Source organism: Myotis yumanensis, unplaced genomic scaffold (genome assembly GCF_028538775.1).
Source record: "Myotis yumanensis isolate MYYU_CA2020_CCGP unplaced genomic scaffold, mMyoYum1.0.hap1 SCAF_4, whole genome shotgun sequence".
Classification (NCBI taxonomy): domain Eukaryota; kingdom Metazoa; phylum Chordata; class Mammalia; order Chiroptera; family Vespertilionidae; genus Myotis; species Myotis yumanensis.
Window position 1 is genome coordinate 40,733,760 of NW_027223755.1, and position 25,071 is coordinate 40,758,830.

The 25,071-nt window shown below is 41.9% G+C and overlaps 1 protein-coding gene across 2 annotated transcripts; it reads left to right on the top strand.

Annotated features, from left to right (window-relative positions):
* Positions 1-10,303: 10,303 nt before the first annotated feature.
* CRHBP (corticotropin releasing hormone binding protein) lies at positions 10,304-21,832 on the top strand. 2 transcript variants are annotated; one of them, XM_070411466.1, is made up of 8 exons: positions 10,304-10,608; positions 10,934-11,027; positions 11,360-11,517; positions 12,793-13,003; positions 15,331-15,479; positions 17,511-17,628; positions 20,047-20,239; positions 21,756-21,832. In XM_070411466.1, the coding sequence occupies exons 1-7, from the start codon at positions 10,528-10,530 to the stop codon at positions 20,202-20,204; spliced, it is 969 nt and encodes a 322-aa protein (XP_070267567.1). In that variant the 5' UTR covers positions 10,304-10,527; the 3' UTR covers positions 20,205-20,239; positions 21,756-21,832. The 2 variants fall into 2 exon arrangements, with proteins under 2 accessions (XP_070267567.1, XP_070267566.1); XM_070411465.1 differs by lacking the exon at positions 21,756-21,832 and having other exon boundaries at positions 10,305-10,608; positions 20,047-20,798.
* The last annotated feature ends 3,239 nt before the right edge of the window (positions 21,833-25,071 follow it).

A 25,071-nucleotide genomic window follows, 5' to 3' on the forward strand; every position in this document is an offset into this window, starting at 1 on the left:
AGTAATTAATTGGCTACGCTTTGTGTAGAAGGGAGGTGATTCGAAGGAGAGGGGAGAAGAGAGGGCATGTGGGTGCGTGAGATCACAGCAGCTGCTCCAGACCTGCTGCTGGTGGGATGATGCAGATAACTGGGCGGGAGCCTGAGGTCAGCTGGGTCCTCAGGAGGAGAGGGCACTTTCCTCTGCTGTCTGTGTTGGTGGGTGGCATTCTCACCTCCTCCAAGGGACAGCCTGGAGAGGAGCAGTTGGCCTAGCCCTGTGTTTCCTCTGAGGGAGGATGGAGCAGGAGGCTCCTCTGAAGAGTGAGACAGCCTCTTCTAGGAGTAGCTGTAGAACGGGGAGGTGTGTGTGTGTGTGTGTGGTGGTGGGGGAGGGGGGTGTCAATCCCTGGACAGTTGGAACACACCTCCGGGAACTGAGAAGCTGCTGATCTGATCGGGTCTGGGCGCATGTGGCTGGCCTTGGTATACAATGACCCACCCTCTCCGCACAGCCTGTGACATGTTGCGATGTACAGGAAGGAGCTGTCCCCTGTCACTCAGGAGGTACTGCCATCTACTGAACCTTTGCTATATGCCAGGCCCTGTATTAAGTAAGTTCTATTCATATATTATCTCACTAAAAAAATTCACAGCCACCTTAGGGAGCAGGAATTTTTATCCCCATTTTGAATCAATAACTTAATTTATTATCATTTCTTATGGACCTCTCTTTTTATTGTGGTAAAATATCATGAAATTTACCATTTTAAACTATTTTTTAAAATCCTCACCCAAGGATATTTTTTCATTGATTTTTAGAGACAGTAGGAGGGAGAGAGGTGTGTGTGTAGAGAGAGAGAAAATGAAAGAAAGAGAAAGAATGTCGATGTGAGAGAGACACATTGACTGGTTGCCTCACACACAGGCCCAGACCCGGGCCAGGGATTGAGCCTGCAACTGAGGTACGTGCCCTTGAATCGAACCCATGACCCTGGGTCCTCAGGCTGATGCCCTCACCACTGAGCAAAACTAGCCAGGGCCATATTAAACTATTTTTAAGTGTATCATCCAGTAGTATTACATACATTCACATTGTTGTGCACATTCTACCACCATCCATTTCCAGAACTTTTTCATCTTCCCAAACAGAAATGCTTTACTTATTAAACAAAAACTCAACCCCCCTCCCCTAGCCCTTGGTAACCTCTATTCTACATTCTATCTTTATGATTCTATGATTTGCCTATTCTAGGAAACCTATGTAAGTGGAATCTCATAATACTTATCTTTTTGTGTCTGGCTTATTTCATGTAGCATAGTGTTTTCAAGGCTTAGCCATATTGTAGTATCCCCATTTATTTTTTACTATTTTTTATTGCAATATTATTGACAAATAACTTCGTGTAAGTTTAAGGTATTCAATGTATTATATAGTATCGCTATTTTATAGACTAGGAAGCCAAGACTTACATGAAATAACTTGCCCAAGGCCATAGGGGGAGTAAGTAGCAGAGGAAGAATTCAAATCTGGGGATGTCACATCCTTAAGATCTGTGCTGTTAACCATCCTAGACACAACTGTGTCTCTCAGTGCAGACCATAGACCAGTACATCAGGACCACCTTACATGCTTAAAAATGTAGATTCCTGGCCTCCACTCTAGTTCTACTAAATGATAATCTTTGTATTTTTAACAAGCTCCCAAGTTGATTCTTGTATAAAACTAAAGTTACTAGAATATTGCTTCATTCTTCTTTATTAAAAATTCAACTGAGAACCGATGGCGATGGAGAAAATGAAGGCACGGTAAGGGACTCAAGGGGAGTGATCTCACTAAAAGGGAGAAATGAGTAAACACGCCTCCAGGAGTTCTCAAAGCCTGTCTATTCTGCTGGGCTCTCCTGGAATGATTTCCAGTGTGTCCATCCACATCTTTTTTGTGGTCTCATGACTTATCCTTTTATGAAGTGAAAAGATAAATCTCTTATAGTTATGCCACATTTTTATTCCCATTTTTATGGATCATGTCAATGTGTATTATGTGCAAAAAACAAACTAGCTGATTGTCAGTGCTACAAAATTATAGCATCCTGATATGTGGCATAAGAAAAGAAAGATGTCAATGCTGAGTTTAGATGCTTTGCAAAGCCATGCATAATGTAGCCAAAGACATCATATTCGGTGGGATTGAAATCTCACCTTCAGGAAGACTTTCACCTTGAAATATGGTGATATGTGGAACAGATGTTTTAATTTTCCTAAGATAATTTGCATAATCAATTTAACATGTGGCTTATTAAACCTGCCAAAGAGCAGGTGACAATATGGAATTAATATGATTACTAATTTGACACATCATTGAGATTAATTTGACCCTTATTGCTCTCAGAATACCCAGAGGTCTTTACAGACAGGAAGAGTGTGCTATGAGATGCCATATGTAGTCATCCAAAATCCACCATAAATGAAGCAACTGCTTTGCTCAGTCTGGTCTCATGCATCTACTCCTTTCAAACTCTCTTCTAAATTGAAAAGAAGGCGATGAGTGAATACTGAGGGAGGCATCTGATTCTGAGTGTTCATGGCTTTATGAAAAGTAATTAGCCCTTCTCCAGTACTATAAATGGGATTGCCTTCTCAGTGGTCTGTTGATTTATCCTTGATCCCAAATCCAAAGAGATATCACTTTTGAGAATCCATAGTGATAATCCATTAAAGTCTTTAGCATTAAATCTAAAGAATCAAAATAAGGGGTTTAAAATCATCCATAGGTTTGATTACAATAATTATTGGAAACAATAGAAATGGTCAATAGGGTGTTTACTAAATAAAATGTCAATAGAATGCCATGCAACCATTTAAATGATGTTGGGAAAGTATATTTAATGACATAAAATCATGTTTGTGATATTTGACAGTATGTTAATCATATTGCAAAATAGTATATGCACTATAATTTCATTTTTGTAAGGAAAATATTGATATATGCATCTTTGTCTCCTACATCTTGCGGCCTCCCTAAAACATAGCCAATAACTTTAAGTGAAAATTATTATATTCCCCCACAGGGGCACGTCTTGAAGATGGTGATTCAGTTCAAGGGCTTCACAAACAAAGACTGTCACACAGCTGAGGCACCTGGGGACCCTAAGTCAGAGCCCTAGAAAATGTAGATTAGACACGGAAAAGGCCTTGCTGTGGACTGAATGTTTGTGTTTCCCCAGTGTGATGGTGGTTGGAGGTGGGGCCTTGGGGAAGTGGTGAGGTCAGGAGAGTGAAGCCCTCATACATGGAATTAGTGCCTTATAAAAAAGACCCCAGAGAGCTCCCCAGTCCCTGCCGCCACGTGAGGACACAGGAAGAAAACATCTGTCTGTGAACCAGGAAGTGGGACCTCACCAGACGGTGAATCAGCCTTGATCTTAGACTTCCAGACTCCAGAGCTGTGAGAAATCAATTTCTATTGTTTATAAGCCACCCTGACTGTGGCATTCTAGGGTAATAGCCCGGACAGAGTAAGGCAGGCTGTGTATTAGTTATTTGTTCCTGTAAAGCACATCCCCCCAAAACTTAGTGACTTGAAACCACAGTCATTTATTACCTTTTGTGGTTCCTGTGGGTTGGTATTTGAGCAGTACTCATGGAGTGGTTCTGGCTTGGGGTCTCTCATGATGTTGCCATCAGCTGCGAGCTGGGAACTGGGGTCACCTCAAGGGCTTCTTTACTCAGGTGTCTGGTACTTGGGCTCAGATGATCAACACATCTGGGGGCTGACACAGCTGGGCACTTCCCTCAATGTCTATGTGGTCTCCAGCATGGCAGCTTCATGGTAGCTGGACTCCTTACGTGGTAGCTCAGGCCTTTTTCTAAGTTAGCCTCAGAAATTACAGTGTCACTTGGCCAATTTATTAGAAGCTTGTCACTAAATCAAGCCACATTCTTGAAAAGGATTTGGGGAAAAGGAATGAGACTTCACTTTTTGTGGGAAGAGTGCCAAAACATTTGCAGACCAGTTTTAAAACCACCACAGGATCTTAGAGACCCAACAGCCCGCAGGGCTGGACAGCTTCCATTGACCCTCCCATTCATTTCTCACTCTCCTCTCCCGGTCCTCTGGCCCAGGAGGCTGGACCACATTTCCTCTCTGTTCTTAGTCCTAGAACACTGCACTCTTCCTTGTGGTTTCCCTGCATGCTGCCCACACCTCTATAGAGTCTTTTTTTTAAAAAAACTCGCCACCATCTGTTTCCTGCTGTGATCTTGAAAGCTACACTCACCCCTCTCATCTTACAAATGACGTGAATGACTTACCCAAGCTCTCAGTCAGTGATCTAGGGCTTGGGACACCTAATCCAGAGCCCTTTTGTTTTCACTCACGGAAACCAGAATGAAACCCCTAGAACTCTTAGTTACTCCTGCAGGGACGAACTGTTGCCTGTGTGTATTTCCCTGCACAGTGTTGTGTCGAGCCAGAATAAAGCCAGAGGCAACAGGAAAAGCCACTAGGACCAATGATGTCTTTACCTAAAACTTTGATGTTTTGTTCATCATGGATTTTTTTGCATTAATTTTCCTCTTATAACACATTGCATTATACTATTATTTATCTTGATGACTGAGTTTTTGTGCCCCAGGCAAGTGCCCAAATCACCCCACCTGAGTCCCAGCTCTGTCCCTCCAGCTCCCTCTTACCTTTCTTACTCCCCACCCAACAGCTGACTGTGGTCTTCTAGAGCTGACTCCAGGATCAGTTTCAGCACCTCCACTCTTCCCTTTCCTCAGGTTTTACCACCCAAATCCCATTACCTGGCTGGTGCCACGTCTTTGGATGTTGTCAGCTGGTGAAAATTTTTAGTGGAGACAGTTCTTTAATATATAACTAGGTGGAGGAGCAGAAAGCCCCTCTATTCAATTTGCTTTTAGGTACCACCCAGTAGTGTCGTGTGTGTGTGTGTGTGTGTGTGTGTGTGTGTGTGTGTGTGTAGGCTAGAGATGGGTGAGCTGCAGGGCCAGACTTCCACGTGTTTACATTTAGGATTGAAGACAGACACATTAAAAGTTATAATACATATAATAAAGGCTTTTCAGGCATTTATATATAAAATATTATGAATACAGGGCAGTTAAATCTGTTGCTCAGAGTTTGTGGAAGGAATGAAGCAAGGGAAGGAAAGAAGGAAGGAAGAGAGAGAGGGAGGGAGGGAGGGAGGGAGGGAGGGAGGGAGAGAGAGAGGAAGGAAGGAAGGATAGACTGGTAGACGGGGAAGCAGACTGGCTGGTGACAGGGGTCCCACAAAAGTGAGCAAAGAAGGCACCGCAGATAGCTAACCACTGCCTAGCTTGCAGTTTTTCCTGTTGCTTTCCTTATTTAGAGCTTGTCGTGTCACTCCACATAACTGGCAGGCTTTTCTCCTTTAGATCTATTCTAAGACACTAAAATGAGACTCTTCACACTTCACTTCTCTTCCGTCAGAGGAGAGGCTGATGTGACGTGCAGATGCACGTCACCTCTGCCCAATGACAAATACCAACGGCTCTGGCCCGGCTGTACTTTTCCCCTTGATGCAGGCAGTGAGGATTATTAAATGGCATTTCATTATGATCGCTGGCTCGATGTTAGTCATGGCATAATTTAGAGGCAGCCTGAAGGGAGTTGAGATAACAATGTCACTCCAAAGTCAGGAAGCCATTGTACAAACAGCAACCCCAAGCTCCTTGCAGCTCGTGATGCGTCCTGCTTTGGCCAGCGCCACCTTGTTTCTTGCTCCTAGTTTGGTAATTTTTTAAAACCTAAAATATATATTTTTTGAATTAATTTCCAGGGCTGTTGGCTTTGAAGGATTGATTACTTGGCTGAATATAGAGGGATCTTTTTAGTCTAGACTTTGTTTCTGACTCACTGTGATAACCTGGGCAGATCTTTTAATCTCTTGTCTTTCCTCCCATCACCACTGTTTGTTTGGAAACCTTGTCAAATCATTGCTTTCTTATTCTCAGTGTCCCCACACCTTAACAGATGATGTTATTCAACAGTCCTTGATATAGAATCAAAATGCTATTCTCCAAGCAGTTCCTAATTATCTCCTGTTTCTGCTTTATAACTTCAACTTTCCCCTTTCCTCAATCTTCTCAATTCTACTGCTCTCTACATTCAGCTTTTCTCTCTGATGCAGCTAAGCCACTGTCCATTAAGGGACATAATCTTTAATGGGATCCATTTCTAGCTAGCCTTTTGAAATGCAATTCTGTAATTATACTTTAACTGAGTTCTCTCTTTTTCTAACTATGGCTTTTAAAGTCTGTTAATGTTCTAATTGGAAGCCATTCATTATATTTTAATAATAATATGAAAAACATATGCTTTGGTGTACTCTTATAAAATCATCATTAGAAGGAAAAGGCTAGTGATAAAGACATAATATGATTGGCATAATTTAATAATAGCTACCATTTAAGGCTATTCTCTATGTAGGAGATATATAATATTTTATTCGTACAGTAATTCCCAGTGAGAAAAATAATTTTACAGGTGAGAAAACTTATGATCAAAGAGGTCACTAAACCAGGGCTTTTGCTTTTGATTTTTTTTTTACTCTGTTGAAGATACCCATTATTTTGTGACTCCAGCATCCCTTTTTCTGGTAATTGCTTCTCTTTTTTCCATCCATATGGCTGTCAGGGGAACAGTCATGTTGTGACAGGGTCCTATCCCCTGGCTTTGAAGCCTTTCCCACAAAGTTTTGTGGACTGGGGATTATGGGAATATTGGTTCAGGGTATTTTTATTTGTCAAGTTGTAACATGTGAAGCTTAGGAATCTGTTGGTGGCTTATTTACAGGCATACAGACTGAGATGTGGGGTGAAGGCAGCCTGGAACAGAGACAGGGAGGCACCAATCAGAGGGGATATGTGCACCCCGATGTTCATAGCAGCACAATTCACCATAGCTAAGATCTGGAAACAGCCTAAGTGCCCATCAGTAGATGAATGGATTAGAAAACTGTGGTACATCTACACGATGGAATACTATGCTGCTGTTAAAAAACAGAGACAGGGAGGCAGGATTTTAGCCCCTGCTTCCTGATTTCTGTCCATGTATTGGTGAAGGTATCCCTGTGTCCTGATAATATTTCCCATTTTTGCTTAACTTCTGATTTTCTGTCAGTTACTTGCTACCCTCAAAGTCCTAATGTTTAGTACTGCTAGTGGTCTTAACCACAGCAAAAGAAGATAATGTATTTGGGTTGAAAATCACTGACATTTGAGGGTTTAATTCAAAGGCTAATGGTTCCCCAAGTGTATTTGTTTAGGTTCTTCCTTCTTGATCCCAAACTCATGTGAAAAATAAATTAAACCTATTAAAAGGGTTGCATTAAAAAATAGCCAAATTCATTCAAAGAGCAAGTCATCTTGAAAACAATTGAAAGTTAGTTGTTGTTGCTGTTGGATAAATGAGTTTTATTCAATCATCTTCATTTATTTCTTAAAGAACTCAATCAGATGTCCCATTTCCCAACACCTCAACATATCAGGCAGCAAAGGGAAAAGGAAAGTTTCCTAAAGCATGGATTGTGGTATTCCCTGTTGAAGTGATTAATGAAAGATAAAGTTCACTATTACAGATAGGGAATTCTTTGAGAAGGTCTTTTCACCAACCCTAAAATAGAAAGAGATTTGGGATTGTGTAGTTCTTGCTGCTTCTGACACCTCGGTCCATAAGCTTACACTTGGCTGTCACAATGACATCATAGGTCACGTGGGTGACTACAGAGTACCCTAGTGTTCTACTTAGTAGTTCTCTGCCTGTGCCTCTTCAGGCTCAGCAGTTTAAAACTTGCCCCGCTCCCATGTTCATGGATTATACATTGATCTAGATTATGTGGCCACCTCCACCTTCAGGTTTAACACAGGTGACAATTTGCACTGGGGCTGTAGAAAAGAAAAAATGTCTTCATCTTAGGTAACAAAAAGAAGGTCTTAACCCTGCCTGACAATAGTTTAAGACCTAAAAAAAAACAATGATCAGGGACTGCATTAAATCAGCATTGGAGAGGTTGTCTTCGAAAATACAGAGAAAAACTAAAATGCGTGCAGAGAATGGAGGTGAATATACAGGTCATTCTAACAGCAGATTGGGGACTCTAAGTTTACTAAGAATATATTTCAAAATAACCAGTCAATTTGATGGAACAAATAGCTTTCAAATATTAAGCTAGTTGTTTGAATGACCAAATCAGTGGATGAAAACAATTTATATTCAGTTCTCAGACATAGACCTACTTATTATCCAGAAATGTTTTCCTTCTGTCTAATCTAAATTACTCTTCCATTGTTGTCACCCATTTTTAAAGCCTTTGCTAATAGAGAATGGCTATCTGGCTTGTTTTTGTCTTCTAATCCTATCTTCTTAGTTTCCCTTGTAGAGTCTAGTTTTCATCCTTCAGTTACTCTTAAAAGCCAAGCCAAACCAAACCAAACCAAACAAACCAACAAAAACCAGATAAAAGTCACAATGCAGTTCTCATTGGCTTAGTAGATATTTGCCAAGCTTGTGAAAATTACACATTAATTTCCCCACATAGGATTTGGTGGGAATAAAATACATCCCTTTGCTATATTTGTGGCTTATTCGGTAAAATAGGTTGTTACCCGTTTGTGGTTATGTTTGTCCTGCTTCATCCCAGCTCTTCCTGTGTGTGGTTCCTGAGGAGGGAGCATCATGAATGCACATTAGGAACATTATTGTTGTCTATGAATGTGTGTGTGTGTGTGTGTGTGTGTGTGTAGGGACAGGTTGGAGAAGAATGTCTCAGTGGTGATGTAGCAAAGCCAGACCCCCCAAAGTGGGATAAATGGGGTTCTCCAAGCTGAGTATCCTGGGAGCTGGCCAAGGCCATGGCTAGGTTGATGGGAAAGGAGACTGGGCTAGTGGCTTACGGGATGAGTGTGCCTGAGCCTCCCTCTGGGCACAGACTGCTGGGAGACAGACTTGAAGCTGGCCTGGTATGTTGGGGTTAAACTATTTATTTTTCTCCTCTTTTATTCTTCTTGGATTTCTTTATTCCCTCTCTAAAATTTAGACATCTGTACAACCCTGGGATGGGGAGGGAGGCATGGTGGCCAGTGTTCATGACCTTTGGGGGAACTTCCCTCTCATGCTCTCTGTGGTCTAAGGACTACTACAGAGTTGGACTATGGTAAGAAGGCCTCCTGTTTAAATAGCTAAGGGGCAGCCCCTGCAGAGCTCAGAATTGTCTTAAATATGAAAATATCAAGTTCTGACACCACTAGGTAAATCATTGCTTAATTTTGAGTATTCATAAACTAAAAATAGAACCAACATTAAAACCTTGCATTAAAACCCTGTAATATGGTCTCGTTATCTGTATTAATTTCATAACAATGCAAGCTATGGTAGTTGTGTTTTCTGTCAGGCAGTGGCAAAGCAACATCAAAGTTTTTAGGAAAGGGGTGAGAAAGGTGAATGTGGAATGTCCCCACATTTCCCACAATTTTATACATAAAAGAGAAGCAATTCTCTTCATGTGTAATTAGCAAAGATAAGCTTATTCTTAACTTATTTCTGAGTTGCTAAGTCATTTGGTTCGCCCTGTACATTGGCTGATGAGCAGTTATAGTTAAGCTTTGGGCAGTTCTTTCCACATGAATATTAAAGTAATTCAGGTATTTGAAGGTCTGACATGGAATGACTTCCTCTCTCAGTGGTTCAGTAGGTGCTGTGTCCTGGCCCCGTTAGCTGGCCCAGGAGTGTCTGCCGTATATACATTCAAGCTAAGTGACCGCTCCTCAGCTAAAATCCAGGAGCACACAGACGCCAGAGTTAGCTTTCCATTAAGGGAATGCTTACAAGAAACTGGCCCAGGATAAAGCAAAGGCCAAGGGACAGAAAGAAAGCTTGAATTACATTATTGCAATATTCTGCAAAATCAGATTTCAGCTTCTGTCCTGCTTCTCTTTGGAGCTGAAAACGCCTCGAGTTTCTCACTGAGAAGCATGAGCAATTGCGTAACCATGCAATTCTGACAATTTCCAGCACGAGTCCATCCAAGGTTACGAGGCAAGGCTGCATGATAAGGTTATTATGTGTTTGCGTATTTTATACATGAGTGTAACCTTGTCACCTTGCTTCACAAAACCAAAAATCCCCTGCATATGCCCAGGAGAGGAGAATTCAGCATTTGCCAGGCCCAGCAAAATGCCCTCCCTTACTCTCTTTCCCGGCCTCATTGCTTCTCCCACACGTGGGTTCAGTAAGTTGTCAGAGTCTGAAATCACTGCTTGCTGAATAATGCTAGCCCACTCTGAAAATTTGGGAGAGAGCTGGACCCTCGTCATCGCCACGCACTGTGTCACCGAGACAGGGTAACCCATGGTTACTGAGCGCAGATCAGTGAAGGAGCAGGCAGCCTTCCCTCCTCACTGCTCTATAAAAGAGACCCGGGCAGGGGACCCTGCCAGCTTCCAGCTCTCAGCCGGACGAGGTGTGGGGTAGAGCACACCAGCTGCTGACGGAGGCAGGACCAGCATGTCTCCTTCCTTCAAACTCCGGTGTCGCTTCATTCTGATCTTCCTGGTGGCTCTGAGAGGGGAGAGCCGATACCTGGAGGTGAGTGGTCCCCTGGCTGACCCCTCACACCTCCCCTGGTGAGTGTCCTGCCTGGGGGGGCGTAGGGGGTGTGGGAGGGCAGGCTGCGTAGGCGCTTGCCTTTGCCGGGTTAGCTCTTTCTTCCCCATCTTGGTGCCGCCCTTTCCCCAGACTGGCTTTCCCTCCTGCCTCTTCCTCCTTCCCCCTGGCCGCCTGCGGTCCCCTGGTCTGATGGACAGTATCCCGTCACTTGGTCCTCTTTGCTGTAAGGCAGAGAGGGTGCCCTGCTCCCGGCCCCCTTTCCCACCCCTTCAACTTTTCCCAACTGACCCATGTTCCTTGCCAGCTGCGGGAAGCCGGGGACCAGGACCCTTTCCTGCTCCTCAGCGCCCACCTGAAGCGGGAGCTGGCGGGGGAGCCGCTGTACCGCCGCGCTCTGCGTGAGTTGGGGCTGCCCGGCTGGTGCCGGGCTGGGTTCGCAGGCAGCGGACTGTGGGGAGGTGTGGGCTCTGCGCAAGGGCAGGAGGCTCCCGGGCACCACAGAGAAGGGGCTGTCCAGCGCATGGTTCCCATCACGAAGGGTCCGTGCCACGAGGAGCGCAGCAGCGGACGGGGTGTTGCGCCCTGGGGCACCGGAGCAGCGCTCAGCGAGGCTGGGAGTCCGGCTGGGAGTCGGGCGCGGGGGGCGCTGCAAACCTGGAAATCGGGGCGCCGGGAGGGGCTGCGGGGGCTGCAGCCGAGACGCCTCGCGCGGTGCCCTGCCCGCCCTCAGGGTGCCTGGACATGCTGAGCCTGCAGGGCCAGTTCTCCTTCACCGCCGACCGGCCGCAGCTGCACTGCGCTGCCTTCTTCATCAGCGAGCCCGAGGAGTTCATCACCATCTACTACGACCTGGTCTCCATTGACTGCCAGGGCGGGGACTTCCTGAAGGTGAGGTGTCCCCACCCGGCAGCCGGGCACCGCGGAGGGGAAATGGGCGGGCTGGGCGCCCGTCCTGGGGCAGCCGAGTTTGGGGGAGCCGGTGACGTTCTTAGTTAGACGCTCCGCTGGGACAGGAACCGCCTCTCAACCCCAAGACCGCGCCCCACACCAGGAAGGGCTGATGCCTCAGAGGCTGCCATGATTTAAAATCCCCCCTGTGTACTCTCGGGGCCAACGCTTCTAAGACTTGAACTCCCGTTGCTAAAGGCTGTACTATTACAATCTCGGCCGATGTACAAACTAGCGCGAGCGCTCGGGTCCACCGAGAGGGCGGGTGCTGAGCGGAGGCGGGCCCCCCAAGTCTGAGACCTGCGCCCGCTTTGCTCTTGCTGGTCCGGAGATGTCCCAGGCTCCTAAAGGTTGTCTTCAAAGCCGCGGGACGCAGGCTGCTGGGAGGGATGCTGAGAGGGAATCTAGTCCGAGGCCAGTGGGAGGAGAGGACAAGCTCCATGCCTCTCCCAGGCATTGTCCATGAGCCAGACCGGTCAGCTGGGAATGGCTGATGGAGTTCTCCAGCCCAGTTCAGAAGAGCAGGACTAAAATCTGCGCACTGGGATTATTTTTTAAATGGAGCCTTGGTTCAAAACGCTTTAGAAGAGGACTGAAGTAATTTGCAGCTGGTGTTGCTAATGGGAACGAGACTGGACTCATTAAATTGGAGACCGGTGGTGTTTTTAAGAGTAAAGTCAATAGACTCTGACCTTTTGTCCAATTGCAAACTTTAACAAGTGAAGGGGGAAAAGTCCTAAGCTATACACCAGCCATTGTTGTCTGAGTGTTGAAGTAGTTCTTGGTATTTTAATATCTGATAAAAGTAAAACAAACAAACAAACAAAAACAACGAGGAAAATGGGCATACATAACCGTTGGCAGGTAGGTCAAGTTGCAGCTTCAGTTTTTTTCTGCTGCTGTGTTTTTTAAAAAGATATTTTATTCATATTTCAATGAGGAAAAGAAAGAATAACTGAAACCCAACTGGTGCTTCTGTAGTTTGATTTACGAAGGTGGCTGACGTATAATAAAGTTTACTTATTTTGGAAACTTTAAGGTTTATAAAGAAAAAATGCAATAAATAATTAATAATATTACTAGCAAATAACCCTCTCAGTAGAGATATATACAGATGGGAAGCAAGTGGGCAGAGGAGTGTAGGCTGTCGGTTCCACACCTGTCACTTAGGGAGCTGATGGGAGCGATCACCTATGTGTGTGTTTTTGTTGGAAGGTATTTGATGGTTGGATTCTCAAAGGGGAGAAGTTCCCCAGTTCCCAGGACCACCCTCTCCCCACAAGTGAGCGGTACATAGATTTCTGTGAGAGCGGTCTTGGCAGAAGGAGCATCAGATCATCCCAGAACGTGGCCATGATCTTCTTCCGGGTCCATGAACCAGGAAATGGGTTCACAGTAACCATCAGGACAGTTCCCAACCTCTTTCGTAAGTGGGCTCTCTGTCTTCTCAGGTGGAAGGCAGGGGGGGTGGGGGGTGAGGGGGGACGGGTAGATCAAATCTGGTTTTCAAAGAGAGTATCATTGCACAGACATTTGAAGTGAAAAATGATTTAAATGGAAATTCTTTTGTAATCAGAAATGGCCAAAAAGAATATTTTCTATTTATTATTATGAAAATCAAATCACAGTTTTTAATTTATTTCCCAGTCTAGATAGAATACTACTTTAAGGTGAGTAGAATTCTATCTTTTTGTTCAGTATTTTATTCTAATCTCCTAAAGTACAATGCATTCAGTGACAAACTTTAATCCCTCCAAATCATTTCACTCATCTGGGATAAGCTTGAGGGATCAGATATGAAGTTGCAGTTTTAGATATTTATATAAAGGTGGAAAGACTGCATATCTGGGATGTGTTAGACAGATTTCATGCCTGGGCAGAACGTTGGACCAGCACCTCAAAGTTGCCTTCTGATTCAGTGTCCCCCACTATAATTTAGTTCATTGCTGATGGATATGCCCATAGATGCTAAAAAGCTGAACAGCCCAGGCCTAAAATACATTATCTTAATCAAAATGAGTTCACTCATCTGCTTATTTTTCTCCCATTAAAACAAAACAAAAATTAATTGGATGAAAGAAGGTGAAGGGATTAGCCAAATAACATATACATAACCCACAGACACAGACAACAGTATGGTGATGGCCAAAGGGAAGGGGGGAGGGCGCTGGGTGGAAGTGGGTGAAGAGGGGGAAAATGGGGACATTTTCAATAGCATCAACAATAAAAATAAAGTAAAAAAAAAAAAAAAGCCGAAACCGGTTTGGCTCAGTGGATAGAGCGTCGGCCTGCGGACTGAAAGGTCCCAGGTTTGATTCCGGTCAAGGGCATGTACCTGGGTTGCGGGCACATCCCCAGTAGGAGGTGTGCAAGAGGCAGCTGATCAATGTTTCTCTCTCATCGATGTTTCTAACTCTCTATCTCTCTCCCTTCCTTTCTGTGAAAAATCAATAAAATATATAAAAAAATAAAGTAAAAAATTAATTCAGGAAAAGAGAAATTATTATTCATTTTTGGTTGCATGCAATAGGATTAGTATTACCACTTCATATGGTCAAAGGATGGACCGAATCTGCCAAAGAATAATGTATTGACTGATCTTTCAATTTTTGTGGTTTTTTTTTTTTTTTTTAATTTTGAAAGAAGCCCCCCAAAGAGGCTGTGTCTGAGGACCGGAACAGAATAATCCTAGAGGGGAAAAAAATGAAATATTTCTCATCTGTTTTGTTTGGTTATAAATCAGAAGCCTTCCAGAATTGTCATGGAATTTCAGTTCTTTTTGAAATTAAGTGGAATTAAAAAATATGGAAGGAGGCAAGCGGTAGTGCTGACCTGTTCTGATAAGTCAGAAACTTTGGGGGGGGGGGGGGGCGGGGAAGGTATAAACTAATGCTTCTAGTTTCATAGCTAGAAGAATAAATTTATAAGTCTAGACTTGAGATACAAAACAAAAAATTTCAGAAAATTCTTGGGAGTAAATCAAACATTAAAATTTATCTTTTAGTCAATTTAACACTCAGCAAATATTTATTCAGATGTAAGCCTGCTTTCTTTCTATTTTTTCTCAGCCTATTTCATGACTGTTTTATTGTTTATTTATTTTATTATTTAAAAAATAACATTGGCCCCAAATTCAATGAGTGAAGGCTCCAGACAGGGAGGGTTTGAGTTCTGGCCTCAGCTTGAAAGTCTTGATTCTTCCAGACTCCCAGCTTGAACCTGGACCCCAGTTAACTGAAGTGTTCCAGCTGGTATTGTTTGGTTGGTTATGAATTTAGGTTTTCTGATTATAAACAAGATAACCCCCTGAGATTAATATTAGAAGCCCCTGGCAGCCCAAAGGCTTCATCCATACATCCCTGGTGGCTTTCATTCCCCAAACCCTTCCCACCTCCAAATTGCCTTTGTGAAATGTACTCTGTTCCAAGCCACAAGGCCTAGACCAGTGGTTCTCAACCTTCTGGCCCTTTCAATACAGTTCCTCATGTTGTGACCCAACCATAAAATTATTTTCGTTGCTGCTTCATAACTGTAATGTTGCTACTGTTATGAATCGTAATGTAAATATCTGATATGCAGGATGGTCTTAGGCGACCCCTGTGAAAGGGTCATTCGACTGCCAAAGGGGTCACGACCCACAGGTTGAGAACCGCTGTCCTAGACCATGAATAGGAGCCTAAAATAAGGATGAGGCAAATGTCTATGAAAACCAGCATACCAAGTAGTGAAAATGTGATTTTTTTTCCTGCAAAGCCTGCAACGTCATTTCCCAGACCCCAAATGGAAGGTTCACCCTGGTGGTTCCACATCAGCATCGAAACTGCAGCTTCTCCATAATTTATCCTGCGATGATCAAAATATCTGATCTCACCCTGGGACACTTAAATGGCCTGCAGTTAAAGGTGAGTTGCTTACTTGCTTTCAAATTATTTACTAAAGCCAGAGCTTTGTCAGAGCAAAAGTACTCATACAGGGTAAACACGGACATTAGCAATTGGAGTAGTCTGCCCTGTTTGACTGTAAAGTCTCACAGGTGTGTGCCCCCCCTGCTTTAACTAAACCCTTTCCTATTCCTGTTCAGCTGAAAGTTGCACACTCAGGTGTCCCCTGTGCTACTTGAATACTTTTCTTGTGATGCAAGAAATGTTTTCAATGGGTAAATGTGTGGCATATAATTACAATTGAACTCTCTTGTACTTGCCTCTTTAAAAAAAAATTATCTCCTAGCAGAACCTAGTATGAGTCATCTACACAGCTGTTTTTCTGACTATTGGAATTTTCTTTTGACATGAAGGAAGTATCTCATTGACTGTGTTATGAAGAAATGCTAAGTGTAGCATAAAATGCGAAATTGGATTTTTATATTGCAAAATACAGTAAAGTTTTGAAGACTTTTCTGGCATTACATTTAATTCAGTACATTTTGTAACAGATATTAGTTGAGATTCTCCATCAACTTGTTTTCCCATGAACTTCTGTATGGATCTTAAGGTAAATGCTGAGCTTGACCACATTTACTTGCACTGGTAGCGTCTTCCCTCTGAGTCACCCTTGTTTCCTTTTACTTTCTCTTGTGCTGAGGTATTTGCTGGCATCAAGGACAGTCATAGTTCCTAATCAGACAGATTTCAGGGAAAGCCAGATAGGACTAGGACTGATAAAAGGAACATATCTAATTTCCTGTAAGCCCTAAATTTGTGGGCCAATGCTTTTTTGTTTGTTTTTTTTTGGAGGGCGACTTTAGTGGGAGAATATTTCTTTGATAAAGACCAGAACAAGTGGGTGTCTATGTATGACATAGCCTTATTGCCTTGAGATTGTTCGTATGTCATTCCTGATGTACAGTCTAGAAGACGGCAAGAGTGATACCAGACTGGGAGATCTGCACTTCAGTTATTCTTGGCTATGAGGAGTAATCTTGGTGTTTCCTTTTTTTTTTTTTTTTTTTAATTAAAGTCTGCATTCTTCTAGGCATCTTTTTCTTTTCCAAATATTTTTTTGAGTTCTCACTATGTTCAAGGCACTATTCTAGATGCTGTAAATTAACAACAAACAAAATAGATGCTGCTCACATGAAACCTGCATTTTAGTGGCGTGTGACAGGCAAAACTGCATATATTTCAGCTAGTGGTGAGTGCCTGACGGAAAATGAAATGAAGTGCTGTGATGGATAGTGACTGGGACAAGGGAGCAGAAGGACGGGTGGAGAGCTCCTTGAGATACTAAGGTGGTCAGGAAAGAAGGAGAAGGAGACAAAGTGAGACTTTAGTGACAGTGATGAGGGAGCCAGCAGCCACAGGAAGAGCCAGGAACAGAGAGCAATAGTGTAGAGGCCCAGAGGCAGGAATGAGCTTATTGGATTCCAGAAATGGAAACGAGGAAAGATGGAGGGGGAGTGACATGAGACATGTCAGGGAGATGGGCAGGGCCAGGGTGTGCAGAGCCCCACAGGTCATATTTGAATTTATTCTAAATCCTTATCAGTAGAAATGATAAACATTGTCCCAATAGCAGAAAAAGTCCTTTACAAAGAAAAGGAAAAGAGGTGAGTTGAAAGAAAGCCCTATTTATGAAAACTCTCTGATTGCATGCACTAATTCAAATATTCTAGTATGTATGTCTGAATGATTTCATTTTTTCACACATCTTATGTGGAGTTTACAGATTCCCATTTCATCATTGTAGTCCTTGAACTTATTTTCAAAATGCACACACATTTTAAGAAATGATTACTCAACTGATTTAGAAAAGCAATTCTTATCATTTTTTTAAATTGTAAATGCCTTTTAATTTCAGAGTCCTGAATGTTGAATGAAATGGCACTATTAGGATGTCTAGGGCTGACTGAGTGAATTCACCAGCTTGCCATTGGACAAATGATTTGACTCCCATAGTTGGTTTAAATATCTCTTTTCCTGTTGCTATTCTCTCAGAAACCTGCAGCAGGCTGTGGGGGGAAAGGAGACTTTGTGGAGCTGCTGGGAGGAAGTGGATTGGACCCTTCCAAGATGATGCCTTTAGCGGATCTCTGCTATCCCTTTCAAGGCCCTGGTGAGATGTTTCTTTGATCATTATTTATGTGCCCATCAAGATTATTTCCTTAAGTGAAACACCTAACATTTCTTATACATGGGAAGTCAAGTCCCACCAAAAATCTTCAATTTTGCACATTAAGTGCACAAGTGAGGATTTTACACTTAAGACTATGTACACTATGAAGACTGCATTACCAAAGTATCTGACACTGGGAGAGAAACGTATGAAGTAACAAGGATGCGTGTTTAAGGTTGGGCCTAAGTAAAACTGGGAAGGAATTGGAGGTTATCTCTAAAGAGACAAAAGTAAAACAGGAGGAAAACAGCAACAGTCTTTAATCTCATGGCAAATTCTTATCATAGCCCCTTCCCTTTCTTGTAACCACAGATCATTAACCAGCTAGATGATGAAGCTGTAAATCAGACATCCTTTGATCAGCTGTTGCCTGTTTTAATTAAAACCAGGTCTGCACCCCAGTATTTTTTCTCTCTGAGCTAATACTGGGACCTAAATAAACAAAACATCTCTGAAATATAATTAATATGCATCAGTAACCACTAAGGCCCAACATGTGTCCACTGTCCCCCATTCACTCCTGTACAAAAGAGCTTCGGATGATATTTAAGGCAGGACTGGGTCCGGGGCAAGCTTGATAATCAAGGTAAAGGCAAGAGGTTTCAAAGAACTCACTTTGCTGAAAACACAGGGGTTATTTAATGCTAATTTACACTTGAGCTCTGATTTAAACTGTCAGTGCAAGTCGCTTCTCTTGCCCTTTGCATGTGTTCCCTGAGGCAATGCAACCTTCCATGCCAGTGGGAGATGCGTGTGAGGATTAGATTAAAGACCATCGAACACCCATACCTTATAATTTAGATCATTAAGGCCAGAGTAATTTTGGTGCTTGAATTATATGATTTGAATTAGGTAAAATGGTAAGACTAATGCCAAAAAAACACTTTTCTCTAAATTATCCAGATGATTGAAACTAGTCTTAAGATAATTTGAAGGCTTGAATTCTGTGAATCATTGTTTCATTTTAACTTCACTTTTTTCTTTCATTCACCATGTTTCCATGAGCCCCTCCTAAGTTGTTCAGACAATGAAGAACTGTTAGGGACCCTGCTCTTTCAATTGGACTTTCTTAGTAATTATGTCAAATAAATAATATGCACATGAACTAAAGGAAATGGGGCATGTTATGTAGATTAAAGTTCAAGCAAGATCAAAAAAAGAATGACCTTCCAAGTCATTTAAGGAAAATTAAATTTGAACCTCCTTGTAGAAGCATAATGCAGACTCCCTGGTTCTTATATTAAGATAATGTCTCCAAATTGACTTTTACCTCAATACGTAACTCTGTCTGGCAGTTTTATTTCATTTAAAATCAGGCACCTGTTTGTCAAGTACCAGTTACACAATAATGCTAGTGTTTCTCAGAAACAAAGTGGGTGGAGGGAGATTAAGTAGATTAAACAACAGAAAGGATTATTATAGGGCAGATAAATCTTGTCTCAGGAGCCAGCCTGAGGCTGGAAGAGTAAAATAGAAGTAATTTTTAATAAAAATGATGAGTTTCAATATATAACCACTCAGGCGTATCTGTACCAGAAGATATATAAACATTGTCAGATGCTTATACAGATAATGGATAAGATTGGATTTAAGAGAAGTAAGGATATCAATAGTCATTCCTTCTATGAAGCACAGGAAAAAAATGAGAGAGAAATGGAAAAATGAGAAAAAAGGTAGGTAGACAATGGGACAAAAGAGAGAGAAATGGAAAAAAATGAGAAAAATGTAGGTGGACAATGGGAAAAAATGAATATATTTAGTGTGGTCTATCTAAATCATGCAAAATATTTTTGTTTATATGTAAGACAACTATTATCTAGGCTCAGAAAATAATAAACAGGTGATCTTTTTGGTCAACATCAATGTTTAGCATTACAATTTAGCCTCCAACCTGCCCATTAAATATCACTTGCACCCCCAGATGTTATGACAACCAAAAACTACCCCTACTAATTTCCAGCCTGTCCCTGGAAGGCAGTACTGTCTCCGCTGAGAACACTGAACTAGAGTGAAGGTTAGTGTGGAGAGGCCCCTGCCTTTACCACCAGAGCCTTGCAGGTGGAATGTGAAAAGCGCAAGGAGACATCCTCTTGCCTCTCTGCAGCCAGATTTATTTGGCTAACGGTGTTCTTGCACATGAAGAGAAACGCTGAGATCAGTGTCACAATTCTGAAGTTAATTCTGTATTCTAACGAACATGAAAACAAAAACGTTTCCCCTCCTGGCATGGTTTGAGCCCATGAGAAGAAGATACAACCGCTCGCTTTCTTTGAGTTTAAATGATCTTATTGACAGAAGTGGTTTTGCTGTGTGGTTTCTAACTTGCTGGGAAACTTTTACTTTTTCCATGAATGACAGCCCAAATGAAAATTGGCTGCGACAACACGGTGGTGCGCATGGTTTCCAGCGGAAAACACATAAACCGTGTGACTTTTGAGTACCGCCAGCTGGAACCATACGAACTGGAAAACCCAAATGGAAACAGTATCCGGGAATTCTGTTTGTCTGGTCTTTGAATAACCAATCCAGTGATTCACATGCTGCTAGCAAAGTGAGTGTTTAATAGGTATTATATATGATTTCAACGACCACTAGTTTAAAGCCTTTCCTACCAGCCAGTATTCACAGCCTTGAACACCTCTCTCTCTCTCTCTCTCTCTCTCTCTCGCTCTCGCTCTCACTCTCTCTCTCAAACACACACACACACACACACACACACACGTTTTTGTACCTTGCTTCTTTTTCATTTGTAATATATAAATGACCCCCACCTTGGTAGTAAAACAGTTTTCTGTAATTCTTGGGTAAGCTACAAACCTGAACTGGTAAGACAAGTGCAAAGCAATGTGCAATTTTAAAAAATGTGTCTCAAGGAAAAATACTATAAAGAGATAAAAATGGTGGCATTCATATCAGTTCTATAACAGAAAACAATGGAATGTCTGTGTACACCAAGGTAGTTGCTTCTGTTTTTATTTTCTGCTTATTATTCTGTTTACAATAGATAATAGTTGTAGCTACTACATATTGATTTGCATCAACTTGTTTTTAACAAACCTTTGTAGCAAGGAAAACCTTTCCCATCCATAATACAAAAGTGAATAAATACATTTGGGGTGTTGCCACCTTGATACTGCGCTTTGTTTTCTGAGTCGTCTCCTCCTTTATTATCATCAGAAAATAACATTTTCATGTGGTACACAGCCAGATGCTGCACAAAATCATTTTAGACTTTTAGAACTAGCGGAGCCCTGGCCATTGGGGTAGAATTATTTAGAGTAGAAGGTGCGTTACAGTGTTTGCGCAAATAACAGTAACTGATAGTCCTAACAGGGAAGCAGGATGTAGAGACCCCTTTTCCACTGTCCCCCAAGAAAACTGAGCATACATGTCTTTGTCACAGGGGAGTACTTTTCATCAAGGACAACAGGGCCGTACAGCTCTCAGAGACACAGTTTGACAAAATCTGAGTACTTCTTTGGTACTGAAGGCAGTTCACTGTTGACTGAGCCTTGTCCATATTTGTCTTGAGACTAGGGTATGTGGCCTATAAAAAACACTTACGGCCAAAAATAAGGTCCTGAGCAACAAAGGAAATACTCCTAAGTGATATCCTCTTTCCTTTGAATTAAGGGATGCAGTCTGCAAAGTGTGCCATAAATAATGGCCTTATTATGATTCCTGAACATATTTAATATAAAGTTCATTTTATAATGGAAAGTACTGGGATCCTATATACTGAAATCTGAAAAACAGACAGAAAGAAAAACATTGATTGCAATTGCTTTAAAAAAAAAAAGCAAACCCAGGATTTAGCACAAATTTTGGCTCAGTAGATATTTTGTAATGAGTGAAAACTTTTGCAAATGAATGAATAAATACCTGCATGGGTGGTTGAATGGATGGATGAATGGATGGATGGATAAATGCTGGGGCAAAGCCTTGGGTGATAGAATAAATGCTTGAATGGATGGATATACAACTCCTGATTAGTTATATAAGATGTTGGATTCCTTATTTCATAGAAAACAAATTCATGAAGTTGAACCCTTTTATCTTTTTCACAGTCCTGTTAGCAACCTAAGAATCCATGCAGTCACTTATGTCACTGTTAAAAGTTTCGGACTTTTAACCCTCATGATCCCTTTATGCTGCATAGAGAAAATGTTCTGAGGTAAGGAGGCAAGTATTTTACTGTGTAAGTTAGGACAATCTGCTCTTATTCCTAAGGGACATTTTGAAAGCTACTGGCTTCTCTGTACTAAAATGGTGGACTGTGGTCCCTAAGCTTCCCTCTAACTTTGACATTCTGTGGTCGTTCATATGTCACATATTTTATTTCAAAGCTTGTTATTGCCTCATAGTGTGCATTCTTTGAGAAGGTGGCCACTCCAGGGAACTGTCCATGACTCATTCTTGGGAGATCCATGACTTGTCTTCATTCCAAAGGATGAGGCAACTTTATGGAAAGAAAATGGTGGATGAGATTTCTGGGGGAGACTTAAATTAAAGGATGTGTCTTCAATGCCACCTCCATCAATCAGGTGAAATATTATGTGAAATTTGGGCCAAATTGGACTTTCTAAGAAAGGCAGTATCCATCGTGGTTGAGGTTATCGACTCCGGAGGCAGATCTTTTTGAACCCCAGCTCTGACTCTTACTTGAGCAAGTCACTTATAAGTGACTGTTGCTCAGTTTTTAGTCTATAAATTGAGGTAATAAAGACATATCCTTTAAAGATTTTTGTTAAGATTAATGGATAAATATATCTAAAGCCCAAGAACCATGTATTGCACATATGAGCAGTTATTTTTATTATTTCTTCTAAGCAAATATGCTATCCCAGGTTCTCCATGCTCTTAGTGGGGCATTTGCTTTGTGCTCTGAAGGGTTTGTAGTGATTCAGTTGTTCCTTTTCATCCCAGAACAATTTGTGAGGAAGATAGGGTTGCTCAGGGTTGTTGCCTGTGATGGAGAAGCAAAGTAAGATTCCTGGGAACATTTGAGGATGGGTCTTGTCAGGCCCGATCAGGTCTCCAGAGCCTCTTTCACAGCTGACCCCTATCTGTAGGCTCTGCACTTCTCCAGGGTCAGTCCTGACCTTGGACAGGGGACATTGAAACAGCTCTTGTCCAACATGCTGGTCATCAAGGAGTCACCTCACAAATAGACTGTCTTGACTCTCTACGCTGTGCCTAGGCCCCCTCTCTGTAGTCTTCCTATCTCTTGATTATTTCACTCTTGCTCTTGCCTGATCCTACTCTTATTGCCACTCCTAACCCCACATCTTTCTAAATACTATTTGGTGACTTGGGCTCTACTATTGATCACTAAATTCCCAAATTCCTCCTACCTCCATGCCTAAAATTCTAAGCATTTTTGCTCATATGTTTTAGGTCACTCTGTTCCTTACTCTGGATACTTTCCTACCTCCTGTAAAACTGCTTCTTCCACTGTTTTCTAGCCTGTTTTCTGTGGAATATGTTGGTCTTCCTGTGACATTGGATTTTCTTCCAGTATCTAAAGCAGCATGTCTTCTTGTTCTCCAGACTTTTCCTGGTCCTGTTGTTTAATTTGAGAGGATAGGGCAGAAATGCTAGGTGTTCACCAAAAGTCATTTCTTTTACACCCTGAGAATGCAGTTAGACTACATTTCACCCTCCCTTACAGTTAGGTTAGGCCATGTGACTGAATTTTAATTGAAGGAGTGTGGGTAGAAAAGATGTCCAACTCATGTAATCCTCCATACTTTCTCTTTCTTCTCCTATCTACTGGCAAGATATTGAAGTTCTAACAGAGGACTTCAAGGCTATAAAAGAAGACAGAGTCATAGGATACAAGGAGCCTGGATCCCTGAATGATCACATGGAAGGCTGCTATTGACCAGGAATTGGACTTTTTGTGAATGAGAAGTAAACTTTTATTTTGTTAAGCTACTGAGATGATGATGATGTTATAGCATTGAGTATTACCGTATTTCATACAATGGGCCTGTCTAAATTATATTCTCAGCTATACTCTAATTTCCCTGACTGGTTTTGCTGCAACTATACAGGCAGGCCTGATCTGATTGTCTTTCATAGAAAAATAATTCAAATGCATATCTTTAATCTCATAAACATCAGGCTTTATCTGATATCATTGTATCCAACCTTTCCATATTCCTTAAAGAATCCTCTAAGAATAGTGATTCTTAGATTATACCCCTTTGAAAATCTGATGGAAACTATAGATCATCTCCCAGAAAAGCCCACATATACAAGGACACCCCAAATTTCTGAGAATTCTCAGATCCCTGAGGCCCACCCCAAGGTTTCAGTATCAGAATCTCTGTTCTAGGAGTAAATAATAAATAAAACTAAGTTTAAGACCAGTCTTCTTAAACTTGGCTGTCCTCCTTTCAGTGTTGTTCAAAAAACATTCATTGGTTAATGTAGCTGTGAAATAAGTTCATAACAGCAACTTAATGTTTCTGCTTTTATCGTTTACTATTTAATTTTGCCTTTTGCTGCATGGGTTTTTCTGACCTGCTATGTAGTTTTTGCTCAGGGAGGAAATACATTTGAGACAGGACAGATTTTTGTGGCAAAGATCCTTTCAGGTCTCTCCTACCTTCAAATGTCCCTTTCCTGCTATTTAATAGGGAGGCACCATTCCCAGAGTTTGCCTGCAAAACAGAGTCCTTGTGAAATGAAAATAAAGACTTGGTGGACAGGATTTACTTGGAGGCAGTTTGTTTATGTGCTTAACAACACCTGACAGAGAGCTGTGGTTAGGAGCGCCTAACATAGGGTAATCACGTGAATTATACCTGAATACACTCTTATTTGTGCAGTGGAGTATCTCAGAAGAGAGAAAATCCTTTATATGTTCAAATAAGCAGATTGAATGGCCTCAGTTCTAATGAAACATTTATAGTGATTACCATCCATTTTTCTCTTTGCATTTGAAAGTTTGTTTTTTCTTGTATTAAGACATACGGTACAAAGAGAGAAGTAGAGAGGCGAGAAAGGAAACATGGGTAAAAGAAAGAAGGCTTGATTAGATGATTTGAAAACGTTATGAAAATCAAGGTCTCCAAATTGGATTCTGGGGTTTGCTCTTAGTAACAACAATGTACTTCTCCCTGTGCAGCTGAACAATTGAAAATGAGATGTGTTTTGTACTTTAAGAAGACTGAATGTCAATAGTAGGACATACAGCTGGATGAGTTAGACAGAACCATGATCGTTGTGACTAGATGGGTTACCAGATGTTGGGGTTTCCTAGAAAGAAGAATATCTCTTGCCTAGCCAGTTTGGCTTAGTGCAGTGGTTCTCAACCTTGGCTGCACATTAGAATCACCTGGGAATCTTCTTAAAATCCTGATTTCCGGGCCTCAT

Excerpts from the sequence above, each read along its gene's own strand:
- CRHBP (XM_070411466.1), top strand. The coding sequence starts at position 10,528 with ATGTCTCCTTCCTTCAAACTCCGGTGTCGCTTCATTCTGATCTTCCTG. Across the intron at positions 11,518-12,792 it reads AGGGCGGGGACTTCCTGAAG|GTATTTGATGGTTGGATTCT; the intron begins GTGAGGTGTCCC and ends TTTTGTTGGAAG. Across the intron at positions 13,004-15,330 it reads GACAGTTCCCAACCTCTTTC|CCTGCAACGTCATTTCCCAG; the intron begins GTAAGTGGGCTC and ends TTTCCTGCAAAG.